This window comes from Ranitomeya variabilis, chromosome 4, assembly GCF_051348905.1.
Source record: "Ranitomeya variabilis isolate aRanVar5 chromosome 4, aRanVar5.hap1, whole genome shotgun sequence".
Classification (NCBI taxonomy): domain Eukaryota; kingdom Metazoa; phylum Chordata; class Amphibia; order Anura; family Dendrobatidae; genus Ranitomeya; species Ranitomeya variabilis.
Genome location: NC_135235.1, coordinates 550096760 through 550116068, shown reverse-complemented (window position 1 = coordinate 550116068; position 19309 = coordinate 550096760). Strand labels below are relative to the sequence as shown.

General features: G+C 43.9%; 1 protein-coding gene across 3 annotated transcripts; it reads right to left on the bottom strand.

Annotated features, from left to right (window-relative positions):
- Positions 1-462: 462 nt before the first annotated feature.
- NMT1 (N-myristoyltransferase 1) lies at positions 463-18845 on the bottom strand. 3 transcript variants are annotated; one of them, XM_077252640.1, is made up of 12 exons: positions 18689-18845; positions 14248-14335; positions 13331-13475; positions 13116-13234; positions 9985-10076; positions 9781-9897; positions 3061-3231; positions 1838-1946; positions 1432-1602; positions 1184-1351; positions 941-1078; positions 463-833 (listed from the first exon to the last, which is right to left on the bottom strand). In XM_077252640.1, exons 1-12 carry the CDS (start codon positions 18796-18798, stop codon positions 813-815), a joined length of 1449 nt encoding a protein of 482 aa, XP_077108755.1. In that variant the 5' UTR covers positions 18799-18845; the 3' UTR covers positions 463-812. The 3 variants fall into 3 exon arrangements, with proteins under 3 accessions (XP_077108755.1, XP_077108756.1, XP_077108757.1); XM_077252641.1 differs by having other exon boundaries at positions 13331-13451; XM_077252642.1 differs by lacking the exon at positions 18689-18845 and adding an exon at positions 16473-16527.
- Between the last annotated feature and the right edge of the window lie 464 nt (positions 18846-19309).

Here is a 19309-nt window from a genome sequence, read left to right as displayed (position 1 = left end):
GAAAATGCTGTGCGAATGGTGTGGAAAAATCTGCACGGAAAATGCAGCAGATTCAAAAAAGGAGCATGTCACTTCTTTTAGTAGATCTGCTGCGAAAGACTAGTGCTGCAGATTTAAATCTGCAAGGAAAAAAATAAGCAACGCGTGCATGAGACCATCACTTAGCTGGTACTAAGAAATTCTTCAGGTTTTGTGACATATCTGAGCAGAAAAAAAAACCATGATAAAACATCAACTTTTGCACACACCCCATCGTGGTTTGAATGCGGACCAGCATGGGTCTCTTTGCCCAAATCCAAAGACTCGTAGACAAAAACAGATGTGTGAATCCGGCTTTACACCACATTTACATATCCGTCTCCGTTTAAGTAAAAATCGGACCATTCTCCCCAGATGTGAGCGATTACAGTACTTTTAACCTTAAGAAAACCACAACAAAAAAAGGAAGCATCAAGTAACAGATATATATAATATATACTTTAATATTTAGCCACAACTCCGATTCAATCCGAATGGCAGCAGAAAGGGAAGAGTGGTCGCAATTGTATATTCACAGCCATGGGAAGGGAGAAGAGAAAACCCTGAAATATCCTTAAGTCAAAGCCAGGCTAGAGGAAGCTGCCTGCACAGCACTTCCATGAACCCGAAGCCTCCCTCCCACGTTACATCAGCATGATGTGCTCAAGAGCAGCGCCCACAAATCCTGCGCTCCTTCTTGGGGCTGCTCTCTCGGGTGTCCAACCTCTGGCATGATGAGCAGCTGGCGGCCCAGTATACACCCTGTTCCCTTCAGATGTAAGGGATGAGAGCAATTACTGTAAAACCAGACCGACCTAAGAATGAAAGACAGAAAAAGTTCAATCATAACTTCCTTGCTGAAAAGGCTTCACAAGGTCAAACATCCCATAGTGTGCACACACTGTGGTTAATATTACCGTACCTTCTCAGGGCCCATGCTGGGACACTTCCAATTATACAGGTAATACTGAAGGTTCCCATCTCCAATCCCAAATTTCAGTTTCTCAAGGAAAGTTTTGTTCTCCATAAGATCCAGGGCGTTGAAAACATCAAATCCTTTCTGCAAATAAGTAGAGATGAGAACTGCATTACGTTCTGCTTAGAGAGGTCACTACAGACTCCCCTCCTCCTAAGCCCGCATGATTTTCACACCGCCATAACTCACAGACTTCGCCAATATGAGAGCATCATTCATTAGATCAACTAGAGGCGCCTTGGTGTGGACGTTGTAGAAGGAGTATGCAGCTTTCAGGCTCTTGTGTGTAGGATGATTCATGATGGTTGAGGGCAATGTGTAGAAGCTCAGGATGTCAGTGATGTCTCCTTCTGGTGTCTACAGATAGAAATCACATTGGTCATTAGATGGTGAGCATCCCACCCAGTCAGGAGATGGGTGCAGTATGTCCACTTTACCTCCACAATGAAGGTGTCTATGATGTTCTCCTGTGGAAGCAGCCAGTGCCGAACCTCCTCTTCATCCATAACTGGAGCCAGATTGAACTGGGATAGGTATCTGGTTAGAAGCTTGTGAACGGCTGGGATATGATGGATTTCCATAGGCTTCAGACCGGCCGTTTTAGGAGCCTTTGAACAAACAACATTTAGAACACAAAATTGACTATGGGCAAACCAATGTACTAAGGCCTCCCAAAGGCTTCACATAATCTCATGACACACAGGAATATTTGGGTGTAGCCCATTTTCTCTGATGAGCAGCTCATATTAATAGTGGAGTACTATATATTGGATATAAGAAGATTTGTGGGATGTCATGTGCGTATAGTGATTACCCTGATCTCTTCAGACAGACACTGCTTACCTCAGGCAGCCGATATAACTTCATAGTCCTCTGCATGGTCATGTTACGGCTCAGGTGAGAGAATTTGACCTCTATCAGTTTCCGAGGATTTAGCGATCTATGCCAGTACCTGAAGATCAGAGAACAGAGACCCATTAAACAAGACCCATCATCTCCTGGAAAACCCTCATTAAAAAAAAAAAGCACCAAATGTAATTAGGGAAATCAAAACACTTCCCCATTAATTTAGTGATTAAAGCTCTGGCCTTTTAACAAAAAGACTGAAGAAGAAGTCGAAGCTCTCCACGGTCTCACTATTTTGACAGCTGAGCGAGACCATTTTTATGGTAGTCAGGGACACTGCAGTATGCAAACACCTATACATTATAGAGCGAAATGAGGTGGTGCTTAGAAGCAGCAGTATAGACAAGTCTAACAGGCTTCTCTATACTTGACTGCTGCTGGCTCTCTACAGTACGTAGCGAGACTCCAGTTAACCCTTTACAAGCTGCCGTGTACTCCTTATAGCAAAGCAACCCTTTAGAGACAGCCATGTCCTCTTCCTTCCGTTGGTCTGCAGAATGCATGGGGAAATCATATCACAAGTTCAACACATGAAGAGGTTTGTGAATCCATTCATGCAATTTCATGGGAGAAACATGGCTAATTGGTTCTCCCATTGTATGCAATAGACAAGCAACTTGACAAAAACAGCCTCTAGTTCTTTCCAATTCATCCTCATCGCCCAAAAGTGATGCCCATTTCCATTAAATGTGAAGGCTAGTGAAGACCCCGAGGGTGGTGCATAAAACAGGCACTGAAACATCATTATATGCTACCTTAGGCCCATCACAAGGCAGAATACAGATTAAGTTTTGGCATGTTGGAACATTAATGCTTGAGAACCATCAGAAGAATAGGTCATCAATATCAGATTGATGAAGGTCTGACTCCTAGAACCTGAGGGATTACCCAATTACAGGGACCATGGCACGCGAAAACTTGGTGTGGCGTTATGGGCCCTAAATAGTACTTTACTAAGGGGTTCTGTACTACTTCTAGACAATACACATAGCTGAACCAGTTCTGGGCACCACAATTGCTATCGCTCAGCTGATTGGTAAGGGTGTCGGAGTTGGACTCCTATCGATCTGATATTGGTGATCTGTTTTATGGATAGGGCTCTAATGTTAATCATCCCCTTAACATTGTAGTGGCCAAGTAGAAAACCTTACTAGACATACCTGCATGTGCCTACTGGCTTGGGTAGAACTACCCCTGCTGTGTACACTGCTTGGAAGATCCCCTCCATGTGGACTCGACGGGTGATCTCACGGATCAGAACTGGAGCCACTCTCTTAGAACGCAACTTTTTGTGAACACAAAGGAAATTGATCTCGACCATTTTCTTGGTTCTGGTTTGAAATGGAAGGAAAATATTTAATAAAATCTAATGATCTTGACGTGTAAGAAATATATGCTGGATAAACAATATATAAAATGTAATACAAAAACATGCGAGTTTGTAATCGGGGAAAAAACACGGCCTACTGGGCTCTGCCAGGGAGACGAGGATCCAAAAGGCAAGTAACAACTTCATTTAACACACTACTCGGTTCACATGCACCTGATGAAGGAGCCTCTTCGGCTCTGAACCGTGCAGTGTGTCAAATAACGTTTTTACTTACCTTTCGGATGCTCGTCTCCCTGGCAGTGCTCAGTAGACCCTGATTTTTCTGATTACATTCTCATTCCTTAGACCCTAGGCCGGCCGGATGCAGCCTACAATGGAGACTTCTCGTGTTTTCATCAGCGTTGTACCTGGCTTGCACAACGATAAACAGGCGAGTGTGACAGCTCAAGTTTCACAACACAACCTATGGTCCACCTGCACTAGGAGCACTTTTCTTCTTTATAAAAGGAAAAAAAATAAAAAAAATCGATCACTCACATTTGACATCCTTAAAAGGTTTGTCCACAACTTTGACAATCCCTTCTGAAAAGCCAGGGTCCTCCAGGGAAAACATGAGAAAAGCTCATACTCCCCTCAGCACCAGTTCCATTCTAGCGATACAGGAGCAGAGTCTCCCAGTGCTGGCGTGACATTATTATGTCATGCGAGTGCTGCAGCCAATCTGTGGTGGCTGAAGGGCTCCTGCTCACCAATATTGTGGCAGAGCGGACATCTGCTCTGAGGAAACAGGAAAGCTGTGGCTGGTCTGCGCGAGTGTCGGCATTGCTAGGATGGTGCTGTGCAGGAGGAAATTTAAGAAGGGGTTGTCCAAGTCGTTACCAACCTCTTAAGCGACATGGTCAGAAAATAAATGGCAGGAAATTAACCCCTTCACGACCTTTGACGCATACGCTGCGTCATGAAAGTCGGTGCCAATGCGACCTATGACGCAGCATATGCGTCATGGAGGGATCGCGTCCCTGCAGATCGGGTGAAGGGGTTAACTCCCATTTTACCCGATCTGCAGAGACAGGGGGAGTGGTGCTTCAGCCCAGGGGGGGTGGCTTCACCCCCCCGTGGCTACGATCGCTCTGATTGGCTGTTGAAAGTGAAACTGCCAATCAGAGCGATTTGTAATATTTCACCTAAAAAACTGGTGAAATATTACAATCCAGCCATGGCCGATGCTGCAATAACATCGGCCATGGCTGGAAAACCTAATATGTCCCCCCCCCCCCACACCCACCGATCGCCCCCCCAGTGCTCTGTTATGGGGTCCGGTCCCCTCCGTCCGCCTGCCCGCTCCCTCCTTGTTTGAATAAACCCCCCCTGTGGTCCGATCACCCCCCCTGTGCTCCAATCCACCCCCCCACCACCCCTTCATACTTACCGATCCTCCCGGTGTCCGTACGTCTCCTCGCTGGGCGCCGCCATCTTGGAAAATGGCGGGCGCATGCTCAGTGCGCCCGCCGAATCTGCCAGCCGGCAGATTCCTTACAAGTACATTTTGATCGCTGTGGTAGGTTCTATCACAGCGATCAAAATAAAAAAAAATAATAAATACCCCTCCCCCCCTTTATCACCCCCATAGGTAGGGACAATAATAAAATAAAGAAAATATTTTTTATTTTTTTTTTCGTTTTCCACTAGGGTTAGGGTTAGAACTAGGGTTAGGGTTAGAACTAGGGTTACGGGTAGGGGTAGGGTTAGGGTTATGGCATGTGCGGATTTGGCTGCGGATCCGCAGCGGATTGGCCGCGGATCCGCAGCGGATTGGCCGCGGATCCGCAGCGGATTTGGCTGCGGATCCGCAGCGGATTGGCCGCTGCGAATTCGTTGCAGTTTTCCATCAGGTTTACAGTACCATGTACACCCCTATGGAAAACCAAATCCACTGTGCCCATGGTGCGGAAAATTCCGTGCAGAAACGCTGCGTTGTATTTTCTGCAGCATGTCAATTTTTTGTGCGGATTCCGCAGCGTTTTACACCTGTTCCTCAATAGGAATCCGCAGGTGAAATCCGCACAAAAAAACACTGGAAATCTGCTGTAAATCTGCAGGTAAAACGCAGTGCCTTTTAGCTGCAGATTTTTAAAAAATTGTGCGGAAAAATCTCACACGAATCCGCAACGTGGGCACATAGCCTTAGGGTTAGGGTTGGAATTAGAGTTAGGGTACCGTCTCACAGTGGCACTTTGATCGCTACGACGGTACGATCCGTGACGTTCCAGCGATATCCATACGATATCGCTGTGTCTGACACGCAGCAGCGATCAGGGACCCTGCTGAGAATCGTACGTCGTAGCAGATCGTTTGGAACTTTCTTTCGTCGCTGGATCTCCCGCTGTCATCGCTGGATCGTTGTGACAGCGATCCAGCGATGCGTTCGCTTGTAACCAGGGTAAACATCGGGTTACTAAGCGCAGGGCCACGCTTAGTAACCCGATATTTACCGTGGTTACCAGCGTAAAAGTAAAAAAAAAAAAAACGTACATACTCACGTTTCGGTGTCCTTCAGGTCCCTTGCCGTCTGCTTCCCGCTCTGACTGTCTGCCGGCCGGAAAGTGAGAGCACAGCACAGCAGTGACATCACCGCTGCGCTCTGCTCTCACTGTACGGCGGCACTCAGTCAGAGCGGGAAGCAGACGGCAAGGGACCTGAAGGACACCGAAATGTGAGTATGTAGGTTTTGTTTTTTTTTACTTTTACGCTGGTAACCACGGTAAACATCGGGTTACTATGCGCGGCCCTGCGCTTAGTAACCCGATGTTTACCCTGGTTACCCGGGACCTTGGCATCGTTGGTCGCTGGAGAGCGGTCTGTGTGACAGCTCCCCAGCGACCACACAACGACTTTCCAACGATCACGGCCAGGTCGTATCGCTGGTCGTGATCGTAAATCGTTATGTGAGACGGTACCCTTAGGGTTGGAATTAGGGCTAGGGTTGGAAATAGGGTTAAGATTAGGCTTGTGGTTAGGGTTAAGGATAGGGTTAGGGTTGTGTTGGGGTTACAGTTGTGGGTAGGGTTGGGATTAGGGTTAGGATTAGGGTTACGGGTGTGTTGGGGTTAGGGTTGTGGTTAGGGGTGTGTTGGGGTTAGGGTTGTGATTAGGGTTATGGCTACAGTTGGGATTAGGGTTAGGGGTGTGTTGGGGTTAGTGTTGAAGTTAGAATTTAGGGGTTTCCACTGTTTAGGCACATCAGGGGTCTCCAAACGCAACATGGCGCCACCATTGATTCCAGCCAATCTTGCGTTCAAAAAGTCAAATGGTGCGCCCTCCCTTCCAAGCCCCGACGTGCGCCCAAACAGTGGTTTACCCCCACATATGGGATACCAGCGTACTCAGGACAAACTGGGCAACAACTGTTGGGGTCCAATTTCTCCTGTTACCCTTGCAAAAATAAAAAATTACTTGCTAGAACATAATTTTTGAGGAAAGAACAATTATTTTTTATTTTCATGGCTCTACGTTATAAACTTATGTGAAGCACTTGGGGGTTGAAAGTGCTCACCACACATCTAGATAAGATCCTTTTGGGGTCTAGTTTCCAAAATGGGGTCACTTATGGGGTGTTTCTACTGTTTAGGCACATCAGGGGCTCTGCAAATGCAACGTGACGCCCGCAGACCATTCCATCAAAGTCTGCATTTCAAATGTCACTACTTCCCTTCCAAGCCCTGACGTGCGCCCAAACAGTGGTTTACCCCCACATATGGGGTACCAGCATACTCACAACAAACTGGGCAACAAATATTGGGGTCCAATTTCTCCTGCTACCCTTGTGAAAAAAAATTGCTTGCTAAAACATCTTTTTTGAGGACAGAAAAATGATTTTTAATTTTCACGGCTCTGCGTTGTAAACTTCTGTGAAGCACTTGGGGGTTGAACGTGCTCACCACACATCTAGATAAGTTCTTTGGGGGGTCTAGTTTCCAATATGGGGTCACTTAGGGGGGTTTCTACTGTTTAGGCACATCAGGGGCTCTGCAAACGTAACATGATTCCCGCAGACCATTCCATCAAAGTCTGCATTCCAAATCGTCACTACTTCCCTTCCGAGCCCCGGCATGTGCCCAAACAGTGGTTTACCCCCACATATGGGGTATCAGCGTACTCAGGAGAAACTGCACAACAACTTTTGGGGTCCAATTTCTCCTGTTACCCTTGGGAAAATAAAAAATTGTGGGTTAAAAAATCATTTTTGAGGAAAGAAAAATAATTTTTTATTTTCATGGCTCTGCGTTATAAACTTCTGTGAAGCACTTGGGGGTTCAAAGTGCTCACCACACATCTAGATTAGTTCCTTGGGAGGTCTAGTTTCCAAAATGGGGTCACTTGTGCGGGAGCTCCAATGTTTAGGCACACAGGGGCTCTCCAAACGCGACATGGTGTCCGCTAATGATTGGAGCTAATTTTCCATTCAAAAAGCCAAATGGCGTGCCTTCCCTTCCGAGCCCTGCCGTGCGCCCAAACAGTGGTTTACCCCCACATATGGGGTATCATCGTACTCAGGACAAACTGGACAACAACATTTGGGGTCCAATTTCTCCTATTATCCTTGGGAAAATAAAAAACTCCGGGCTAAAATTCATTTTTGAGGAAAGAAAAATAATTTTTTTATTTTCATGGCTCTGCGTTATAAACTTCTGTGAAGCACCTGGGGGTTTTAAGTGCTCACTATGCGTCTAGATTAGTTTCTTGGGGGGTCTAGTTTCCAAAATGGGGTCACTTGTGCAGGAGCTCCAATGTTTAGGCACACAGGGCCTCTCCAAACCTGACATGGTGTCCGCTAACTATGGAGATAATTTTTCATTCAAAAAGTCAAATGGCGCTCCTTCCCTTCCGAGCCTTACCATGTGCCCAAACAGTAGTTTACCCCCACATATGAGGTATTGGCGTACTCAGGAGAAATTGCCCAACCAATTTTAGGATCCATTTTATCCTGTTGCCCATGTGAAAATGAAAAAATTAAGGCTAAAAGAAATTTTGTGTGAAAAAAAAAGTACTTTTTCATTTTTACGGATTAATTTGTGAAGCACCTGGGGGTTTAAAGTGCTCACTATGCTTCTAGATAAGTTCCTTGGGGGGTCTAGTTTCCAAAATGGGGTCACTTGTGGGGGAGCTCTAATGTTTAGGCACACGGGGGCTCTCCAAACGCGACATGGTGTCCGCTAAAGATTGGAGCCAATTTTTCATTCAAAAAGTCAAATGGCGCTCCTTCCCTTCCGAGCCCTGCCGTGCGCCCAAACAGTGGTTTACCCCCACATATGAGGTATCAGCGTACTCAGGACAAATTGGACAACAACATTCGTGGTCCAATTTCTCCTTTTACCCTTGGGAAAATAAAAAAATTGTTGCGAAAAGATCATTTTTGTGACTAAAAAGTTAAATGTTAATTTTTCCCCTCCATGTTGCTTCTGCTGCTGTGAAACACCTGAAGGGTTAATAAACTTCTTGAATGTGGTTTTGAGCACCTTGAGGGGTGCAGTTTTTAGAATGGTGTCACTTTTGGGTATTTTCAGCCATATAGAACCCTCAAACTGACTTCAAATGTGAGGTGGTCCCTAAAAAAAATGGTTTTGTAAATTTTGTTGTAAAAATGAGAAATCACTGGTCAAATTTTAACCCTTATAACTTCCTAGCAAAAAAAAAAAATTTGTTTCCAAAATTGTGCTGATGTAAAGTAGACATGTGGGAAATGTTATTTATTAACTATTTTGTGTCACATAACTCTCTGGTTTAACAGAATAAAAATTCAAAATGTGAAAATTGCAAAATTTTCAAATTTTTCGCCAAATTTCCGTTTTTTTCACAAATAAACTCAGAAATTATCGACCTAAATTTACCACTAACATGAAGCCCAATATGTCACGAAAAAATAATCTCAGAACCGCAAGGATCCGTTGAAGCGTTCCTGAGTTATTACCTCATAAAGGGACACTGGTCAGAATTGCAAAAAATGGCAAGGTCATTAAGGCCAAAATAGGCTGGGTCATGAAGGGGTTAAATTCAGTGGTCAGATAGAGTAATCCAATTATCATGGTAACTGTTAAATGACTAATGCCACGCCAAAGTTTGCCTCTCACCTAGCCAAATCAGATCTCATACTTTGCACTGATGAGGGGCAACACCCTGAAGCACCGTGTCTGCAAACCGAGATTCTGGTTTTGCTTTTTATCCCAAATCGTATTGCAAGACTTGTTAAAAAGTTAATATTGACTCTTAGGATCGGTGCTTCCAATAGTTGGCACTCACGTTCTAGTCCTCTTCCTCTCTGATGAGACAATTTGCATATTTAATTTACCAGGGGAGCATTGCATGGCTTATAAGTCTCCTCACTATGACATGCCAGGCACAGCTTGTCACTCTCCACAAGAAATGTTACCCCTTACAGACCCCTACAGGGATTGTTGATGGTCATATGAGAACCCCTGTAATACCAGCTCTCATTCTGGAATGAAGCGCGACACAAGCTCAGTCATTCAGGCGTTAATCTGCAGGTACTTACAGGTCATAGATTTTCATGGTAGCTGGGATGGCACTGATAAATCCCACTAGTTTTTTGCTAGAGATAACTCTCACTCCACAATGCCACTGTGGCAGCCAGCCAGGAGGTCTCAGTGCCCTGCCAGACAGAAATCACACAAATAATTTTCAATATAAGGAGAAGAGATAGTGATGAAGATGCAGGAGGGGAACAACTACAACTCACCACAGCAGGAACTCCGGTGAGTAGTCAAATCGGAACATGTTATCGTCATCCTCCACGTAGTTCTCATTCAGCAGAGTGTACAGTTCTTTTAACTGTGGGTGCCAAGTAGTAACCAGTCACAATGGGTGCACAGGACACGTAGTATAGTCCCCCTGTGCTGCCTCTACACAACTGCTGACAATCATTTGCAAATTATTGTTATTGCCGCTGTTAACTCCTTAAAGGGAATCCGTCAGCAGGTTTGGTTACCTCATCTGGGAGCAATGTAATGTAGGCAACGAGAAGCTGAATCCAACGATGTATCACTTATATTACTGGCTGCAGCCGTTCTCACACAATCAGAGCTTTTAGATTTAGAATAAAGCGGAGCTGAGAAAGCTAACCCCGCCCACATCAGGATTTGTATGTATAGAATCCATAGACAGGGAGCTGCTTATCACAGGAGGGGACATTGCTGGACTAATATAGCCCAGCAACGTTAATCTCTTAGGGATAGAACCTTCAGCTCGTAAACACCAGCACACACTTTGGCAAGTGACATATCCCTGAATTCTGTCTTTCATCCTCCATCTCCTGCTGTGTTCAGATTACATAGCGAAAACCTGCTGACAGATTCCCTTTAAGGACAGGGTGATTTTTTATTTTTGTGCTTTTGTATTTCATCTCCTTCTTCCAAAAGCTATAACATTTTTATCTATCTACAGACACAGCCGCACGAGGGCTTGTTTTTTTGCGCGATGAGTTGCAGTTTGCACTAACACCATTCATTTTACAATAATATATGCAGGAAAAAAATCCAAGTGGGATGAATGTGGGGAACGACTGCTACTTTGAATAGCCTCCGGTTATAAGTGGTGTAAAGTGCTGGGTCCGCTATTATTGAATATATTAAGGATGTAGAAGACGGAATTATTAGTGGTTTTTCAGAAAACAATACGCTACAGTAAAGTGGAGTAAATGGAAGATGTTCCTTGTACAAGTAACACACATGGCATTACCAATATGTGGGGACCATATGTTCTAGTACAACTAGGAGAGTCACTTGTAGAGAAGGATCTGGGTGTACTTATAAAGCACAGACTACATCGCCAATAATCAGCTGCTAAGGCCAGAAGGATATTGGTATTAAAAGAGGCATGGACTCGCGGGACAGTGACGTAATACTACCACCAAAGAGTTAGCGCGACCCCATCTGTAATATGCAGTTCAGTTCTGGGCACCAGATCACAAAAAGGAGGTGGAAAAAATACAAGGAAGGGCCACAAAACCAATAAGGGGCATGAAGGATCATAGTTATGAGAAACATTTAAAATAATAGTTAGTCTTGGACAGAGATGTTTCAGGGGAACCCACAGAAAGTATATGGTCAAAATTTAGTTCAGGTAGAAGACCCTCAAAATACAAGAAGGGAAGAAAAAAAAAAAAAGGTTTAACCTCCATAGTGGACAAGGTTTCTGTAGCATGAATACTATTACTGTGATCTGGAATATTCTACCTCACAACTTATGAAGCAATGATACTTCTGTACGGTTACAGTGATACCAAAGAAAGAAAAATAACCAAAAGTAAAAAGATAATTTTGGGGGACTTTCTGTAAAATCCCTTTCTCGTAGCCTTCATTGGGGGGGTATTTGGCAAACCATGGGTCGGCTACGCTGCCTAATAGCTTTGTGCCAACAGTTTAGATTAGCGTCTAGCAGGAGGCAGACACAGGACAGGAGCATCATACACCCAAGGGTTCCCTGCATTCACCAATGAAGAGCCGCAGAAAAGATGGCTTAAGGCCGATTTCCAAGACTTGTAACTTTTTAGCTACACAAGGACTTGTTTTTCTGCATTTCGAGCTGGTGTATGTATTGGTAACAATTTCTGGTACATCCAATATTTGGATCGCTTTTTGTTGTAATTATTTAAGATGGGTGCAGTGACTGAAATCAACATTTTTTCCCCCTGCTTTCTTTGTGAATTTTATAGTAAGGTGGAATGTATGGCAATTTATATTTTGATAGATTTTTTACAAAAGCAGAGATCACAAATATGTTTATTTTGAAACTAGGAAAGGGGGTTGATTGGAATTTTTCCATTTTCTAAATTGATTTTCATTTTTTAGTCCCCCTAGGGGACTTGAACCTGTGACCCTTTCATGGCTTGTTTTATATACTGCAATATCTATTGTAATTGACGGGTTGGGCTTCACAGAAGTACCAAGATAGCTGCGATGGTGCCATGGTAACTCAGGGGTATCCCACGTGTGGAGCCCAGTATGGATATAGGGGTACATTCATTTATGCCAATGCGTAAAAATGTGATCTGTCATGCTGGAATTTTTTAGCAATTGCCAGTTAATATTACACCTTTATAGCAGGACTGGTGGAATGTGGCTGATCTGCAGACCTGTGCAGATCTGTTGGAGTTGATTCGGTTTAACATTTTTTTCGCTAGTTTAGTCAGTCCGGCTGGATCACTTGTAATAACTAGGCATTTATATTTCCTGATAATCACACACACGTTTCCTTATTATTAGCATGTCTAAACAAGCAGCAATCACCCGACAAGCGAGCAAAATGCTTGTTTGTTGGGTGAAAGTATTTGTACGCTTGTTTAAAAATCCTCGTTCTCGGCAGCACATTGTCCTGTGTAAATAGGACATGTTCAGACAAGAACATGATGTTCTATGTGCACAGAATCATCATATTAATTTTTCTATGCAAATGGAGGTGCAAGCTACTAAGTGATGGTGGATTTGTGGTTGTTTAACAGCCATTTACAACGCAAGATTATCAAGTGGTAATCAGCAGTCTAAACAAGTTGCTGATCATCCAATGGAAAAAAAAAAAAAAAACACCTGTTCATTGGGTGAAATTATCTTTTGTGCAACACAAAAGAGAATCAATCTTGTTAGTGCATAGTCCTGTGCCAACAGGACTTGCGCTGGCGACAACAATGGCAGCCTATGCGCACCAAACGATCAAATACTGTGTGTATCGTTAAGCGCGGTCTGCCTGCATAAAAAGACCAAACTATAGTCATTGGGTAACATTTTACCGATATGTGGTTGTTTAAGGCTGCAAGTTGGGTGGTGTAGACCCACCGTTATGCAGCTGGGGTGGAGACGGTGCAGATGTACTTACCACTGCCCTATCACCTAAATCTAGAGCGTCCCAGGTGAAGCCATGGGGAAGACTGTATGGCTCCTGGCGGATGTGGTCTTTGTCTGGCTCAATGGGGCCATGTGAATTCACCACGTCTCCTGTGGAAAACATGACCATTACAAAATAGTAGGAGGAGAGCGGACCCGAGATGTATAATGCACGCGAGTCCTACAGGGATCATTCAGGTTTCTCACCTAGCTTGGGTACAGGTTGTGTGTCCCAAAACTGGTAGCTTCTTTTGCTAGCCTCTTCCATGGTTTTGGCTGGCCCCTGACCCACAGAAAATAACTCAATGGCCTTTTGGATCTCTTGGATCTTCTCAGCAGGAAGAGTGGTCACCTTAATAAAAAGTTAGAATAAAAAAAAAAAAACAACAAAACAAACAAACAAACCAACATACAAAAACAAAACAAGTTAACAAAATGAAGCCCAACACTAACTTGAAGCAGGCAGCTGAAAACATCAATACAGCAACAGGTGGCACCAGAGGTCCCGTCCTCTGCTTATCTGAAGGGGCTATGTGCATATTAATATATGGGGAAATCTATTCTTGTTTGCATTTTCACCCATTTGCAATAGACTAGAGACTTTCATCAGTCTTCCCTTAATTTTGCACCTTACAGCACCGCCGAAAACCAAGGCTGTGGAGTCGGTAAGCCAAACCTCCGACTCCTCAATTTCCCCCACTCCTGACTCCGACCCCACAGCACTGGTCACTACTGAGCATGTACATAAAGTGCAGCACAGATTCATCACAACTAAAAGCCGAGATCCTTGGATCAGGAACAGAACTGACATTTATACGACATTTCATAACTTTCCCAAATTATTATGAAAACATTTACAGCACATCCTGCATTGTACTACTGTACCCAATTTATTATACATTTTAGAAGTCCACAGAAATTGACACCGACGTCACTCCCCAGCACTGCAACTGTAAAGAGTTGGCTCTTTACATACTAGATATCAGTAGGTCAAAAAGATATATTTTACACCAATAATAGCAACGGAAGCACCAGTATCTTCCTCATAAAGGGGACAACTACTGTAACACCGATCTACATGGTTGAAACCAAGGCACAGGAAAATATAATCCCAATATTCTCACCGGAGCATCAGCATCCAACTTATCTCCTCCCTTATCTTTCTTGCGTTTCTGTTTCTTCTTTTTTTTTACTCCAGTGTCATCGCCCTCCCTAGAAGATAACAGTAAAAAAAAGAAATCAATCACAAACATTTGATGTTTAATTCACTAAACATATGCAATTAATAGCTAGGCAGCTGTTCTTCATGCCCTTGCTACATCTACCGTATCTATATACATCTATCAAGGGCATTAATAACAGATATATATATATTTTTTTCCGTTTTGGCCGAGGATACATGCATTTTCAATAGGGAGAGGGGAAACAGCTGGTGTCTTATCGTCACTTATGGGGTAAAATTAAAGGATCAAGCATGTTGAAATTTAACATGCCCAATCAGACATTAGATTGTCATATAATCTTCCAAAAATTAGTCGATGAAGTTTCCTCCATACAGTGAGACTCAGACTGATCAGCTGGTGCTCAGGTATCCCAGTAATAACAAGAAACTTATTTTAGGAGGATTAAAATCTGGAACACAAAAACACCCAAAAACAAATCTAGATCCACAGGGAATCATAAAATAAACTCCATGATCACTGGGCTGATGCCAAGGCGAGTAATGAAGACACCGCCCTGAGCCACGGCTGGCACAGACATACCTGCTAATCCTATTAGAGTCCCTGAGCCGGCGATGTGGAATGGAGCCCTATTAAAAGTCCCATTTCATGTGACAGATGCACAGCGAGATGGTGCCAGAGACACGGAGAGGGTCAGCTGTTTGGGTCAGGGCCATATGTTTAAAATGTTGGGGGAGGGAGGGCCAGTCAAACAATTGATCACAGGTACATTAATTTGGCTTTCGATTGTGTTATATTTTGGAGATAGGGGTGGCTGCCGATTAATTTTAAGGGCAATAATAAATAGAAAAAGGCGAAATTAGAAAAGGCTACAAGCCCGAACCACTCTAGTCACAAGATTTTGAAAAAGTGATGAGAGGAAGCAGTAAAGCACTGGAAATCGCTCGCAAAGTATCAGGAAGTGTCATTATCTCCCGAACACGCTGCAGGTCACAAGGACGTCAGTGACAAAAAAAATACTGCAACCACCAGCGGCCTCCACATGAGTGGGGGAGGAGAAGCCATTCACTGACAGCAACTACCACAGGAGAGGGAGAAACGCAACATGAGGGGACCATGAAAATGGCAGCGCCTAAGAGTTTACTAAAACCTAGTGTGCCATCCGTGGGCATCTATCAATACCGCTATATAATATCAATAAGATTTAAAAGGGGTTTTCCAAGGAACAAAAGTTCATTTTAAATCACTAGATCTTAGAATAATAATTATTTCCACAATTGGATGTGTTTAAATAAAATGTCCCTGTGCCGAGATAATCTTATAAATGTGCCCCTGCTGTGTACTGTGTAATGGCTGTGTCTGACCGTACAGGGACATGGTCTGATCATACCACAGCTCCTGGACGCAAAACAGTATACAGACAGGACAGCAGCCGATTGTTTCTGTGAGGTAAAACACTGCTTAAAAACAGGCAGGGAACGGATTTACCTCACAGAAAGAATCAGCTGTGATCCCATGCTCTAATGTCAGTATACTCATTAGCTCCCCGTCCAGGAGCTGCAGTATGATCAGACCATGTTCCTGCACGGTCAGACACGGCCATTACACAGTAGGGGCACATTTATAAGATTATCTCAGCACAGGAACATTATTTTTAAACACATTCAATTGTGGAAATTATTATTATTCCAAGATCTATTGATTAAAATCAACTTTTGTTTGTGGGAATATCCCTTTAACAACCAAGGATCATCTACCAAATAAATCTCATCATGGTCTCTTATTCCAATCATGTTATGCCTCACCTACTAACCCATTGTTTTCTCCGTTCACCTTTTGCCTCAGGCTTTGATGCTAGAGATAAAACCCTCCCCGAGAAACCCGCCATCTTATTCGCCTCCGCTTTTCCTCACACCTTGGTTGCTATGGATAGTGGCTTCATATTATACGTCTTAGCAACGCATCATTTTATTCCTTCCCTACCCTTTTCTCAGACTTTGGTTGCTATAGATAATGGCTCCATGTTATGCCTCCCTTAGCAAAGCATCATTTCTATTCTGTCCCCTATTTTCTCAGGCCTAGGAGCCATTATCCATAGCAACCATCTTTTCTCTTCCCTAGTCACCCATCATTTTCACCATTGCCCCATTTTATCTCATGACATTTACCCGTTGCTGAAAAAGTTGTGTGATAATCAGTTTTGTAAGGCTCCGCAATGTCAAGCTGGCCTACCAAACCGCAAAAGATGTACATTATTTTCTACTGGTTTGTTACGCAGCTTTCCCACAAAAATATATAGCAAAAACAATTAGGCCTCATTCAGACATCCACTTGTCGTGCACGAGTGCCAGCCGTGTTTTTCATGGATCGCACTCCTACCTGTGACAGTCTATGGGACCATTCACATGTCTGTGATTTTTCGCAACCTGTTAAACCTTGGACACATTTGATTTTGATCCGAGGTTTGAATCAAAAACAGAAATGCAAATCAATGGATCTGAGGAAATCAGCCTGCACTCTGATGACATTTGACTGCAGCCCGATTATCACCATGGACTGTCAGACAGGAAAAGGTGGAGAAACTGTTTGTTTTTGTTTTTTGTTTTTTAATTTCTTCATGCATGGGAAAATGGATGACACTCGGAACACGCTCTGATTAAAATTATACAAGGTCCGTCTTTCTTGTACGTGAGAAAAACGAATGTCTGAATGTGGCCTAAATAAGATTTCATTACACAATGTCTTACAAACAAGGGAACATAGCAGCACTATAGAATATACTTACAAAAAAGAAGGTTCTTAGAGCATAAATTGGCTAATTCATGTGTGCCCATCAACCACGGCAGAATGATATACAGGTTTGATGGAAAAAATTTAGTATAACTTGTATTTTATTCATTGAAATCCCTGGCGTTTGTATGCATAGGAGTCCAGTGGGCGGTCCTTCCAGTGACTAACAGCTACCTATGCATGCATAGTCATACAGGGCAGACTGTCAATCACAAGTAGGACCGCCCACTGGACTCATATTCACACAGATAACATTGAATAAATGCAACATTTTACAGAAACTTTTCCCACATAAATGTCTAACAATCTGATCAGCTCTTCCTGCTCTATATCGTCCTGTCTGCAGATCAGACACCATTCCTAACATGACAGGTTCCCTTTAACATGGATAACTGTACGCGGTCAGCGACTGAAACCTTATAAAGGGATAACAGACGGGACATAAGAGATTATGACACCTGTCTTACTGTGATTATCCTTCTGTAGTCAAGCTCATTACACCCACAGCTGTAGCTTGTTTGTAAGGCTATATGCAAATCAGGATGAACTTGCACTGAGGGCGTGTCTATCCACTAATGGGAAATGCATGACCACACCCCTAGCGCACTAGCATCCTGATTTGCATACAGTTCGTACCCTTGATTTTTAATGACTGCCACTTCAGTTCTCTACAAAAAAGGACAACCACCTACACGGCCATGTTATATTCTATATGTAAAGTTGTGATGATAAATTGCCTTTAGTGATTACTAAAAGCCCTTATACATGTAGTCAAAAAAATGAACATTCGTTCCCGATTGTTGCTGGTGTAATAAATTGCAGCAATCCGCCAACGTTCACCTGTGCCCACATCCCCGAGGCTGGCAGTAAGGAGTGGGCGCCCTTGTTCTTGGTATTGATAGGGGTCCCATTGGCCAGATATCACCAATCCTACTTGTATTTCACCCACAAAAGCATACACCCACATTTCTCTGTATTGTTGGATTTGTGCCAATCTAAGACGTGTCCAAATGCTAATATTGTATTTATTTTACTATGAGCATAAAAGCAGAAGAGGAAAAACAAAGAGAAATTCTGAGGTTTCATGTGTCAGATCTCGATTCTAGAGGGGCCGATCTACCCCCTATACTGGGCTATATCATGGGGACCACCGGCCACTTCTAACCACTGAGCCACGGAACGTGGCTGTAGTAGAGGTCCCCTTTAGGGCTGTTCAGTGGATACTGGTTATATCATGGTGGATCATCACATAGTACAATGACTGGAAACATGAAGGTTAGAACTCTTCCCATAAGATCCCTTGTGCCCGGATCACAATGGGGACACAACCACCTGGCAGCTCCGCTGATCGCACAGAATCCCTTCCCTGCGGAGCAGCTCCGCCTCACCTATATCATTAATGACATCTACTAGCACATAGTCAGTTTGAGCCTTGACAAACAGCAGCAACAGCCAATCACACCAGGGGATCCCCATCAAACCAGCCAATCAGCAAGGGGTAGAGGCGGGGCATATAACGACCCAGCGAACAGTGCACTAGAGCCACTCCAGAACGAAAGACCGGGAACGCAGGGGCATTAGGTCGGGACGTTACCCCCGGTGGAAGCTATGCTTTTCCTCGTTCTCGCAGTCGCTGCAATGTCCATGTCCATTCTCGTCATCCCCCAACCCATCGCCTGCTGCTGTCTCACTCTGATCCGCCATCTTTAATCCAAAGCCGGGTGAAGGGGAGGGTAGAAAGCAGCTATTGGTTGCTGGCCGCAAAGCATGCCGGTGCTTGTAGTGAAGGACTCCTTTTCCTGCTCTCATGAACTTTGAGAAAAACTACAAATCCCGTTAAGCCTTGCGGGAATGCTAGCTATTCAGTTGAGCGATACAACAGGGGCGATGGCTTACTGGGGGTTGTAGTTTTTTCTATGTACACACCTAACGATCTTTAACCCCTAAAGTCTGTATCCAAAGTCACAGTGGTGTGTACAGTATACAAGGTGCCCAGGGTAAGGCCTTGTCCACACATCCAGTAGTTTGCCTCAGTATTTGTAAGCTAAATCCTGGAGAGGAACAATCAGAGGAAAAGTATAATAGAAACACGTCACCACTTCTGTATTTGTCACCCACTCCTGGTTTTGGCTTACAAATGTATTATAACTACCATAAGCTTGATCTCGAGTCCTGTCGATGTGATGGATGAACGCTCTGTAGGAAGCTCGATCTT

Coding starts and splice junctions, on each gene's coding strand:
- NMT1 (XM_077252640.1), bottom strand. CDS start 18,798: ATGGCGGATCAGAGTGAGACAGCAGCAGGCGATGGGTTGGGGGATGAC. Junction 13,235..13,330: donor ACAACCTGTACCCAAGCTAG/GTGAGAAACCTG, acceptor TGTTTTCCACAG/GAGACGTGGTGAATTCACAT. Junction 1,079..1,183: donor CTCTCATATTGGCGAAGTCT/GTGAGTTATGGC, acceptor ACTTATTTGCAG/AAAGGATTTGATGTTTTCAA.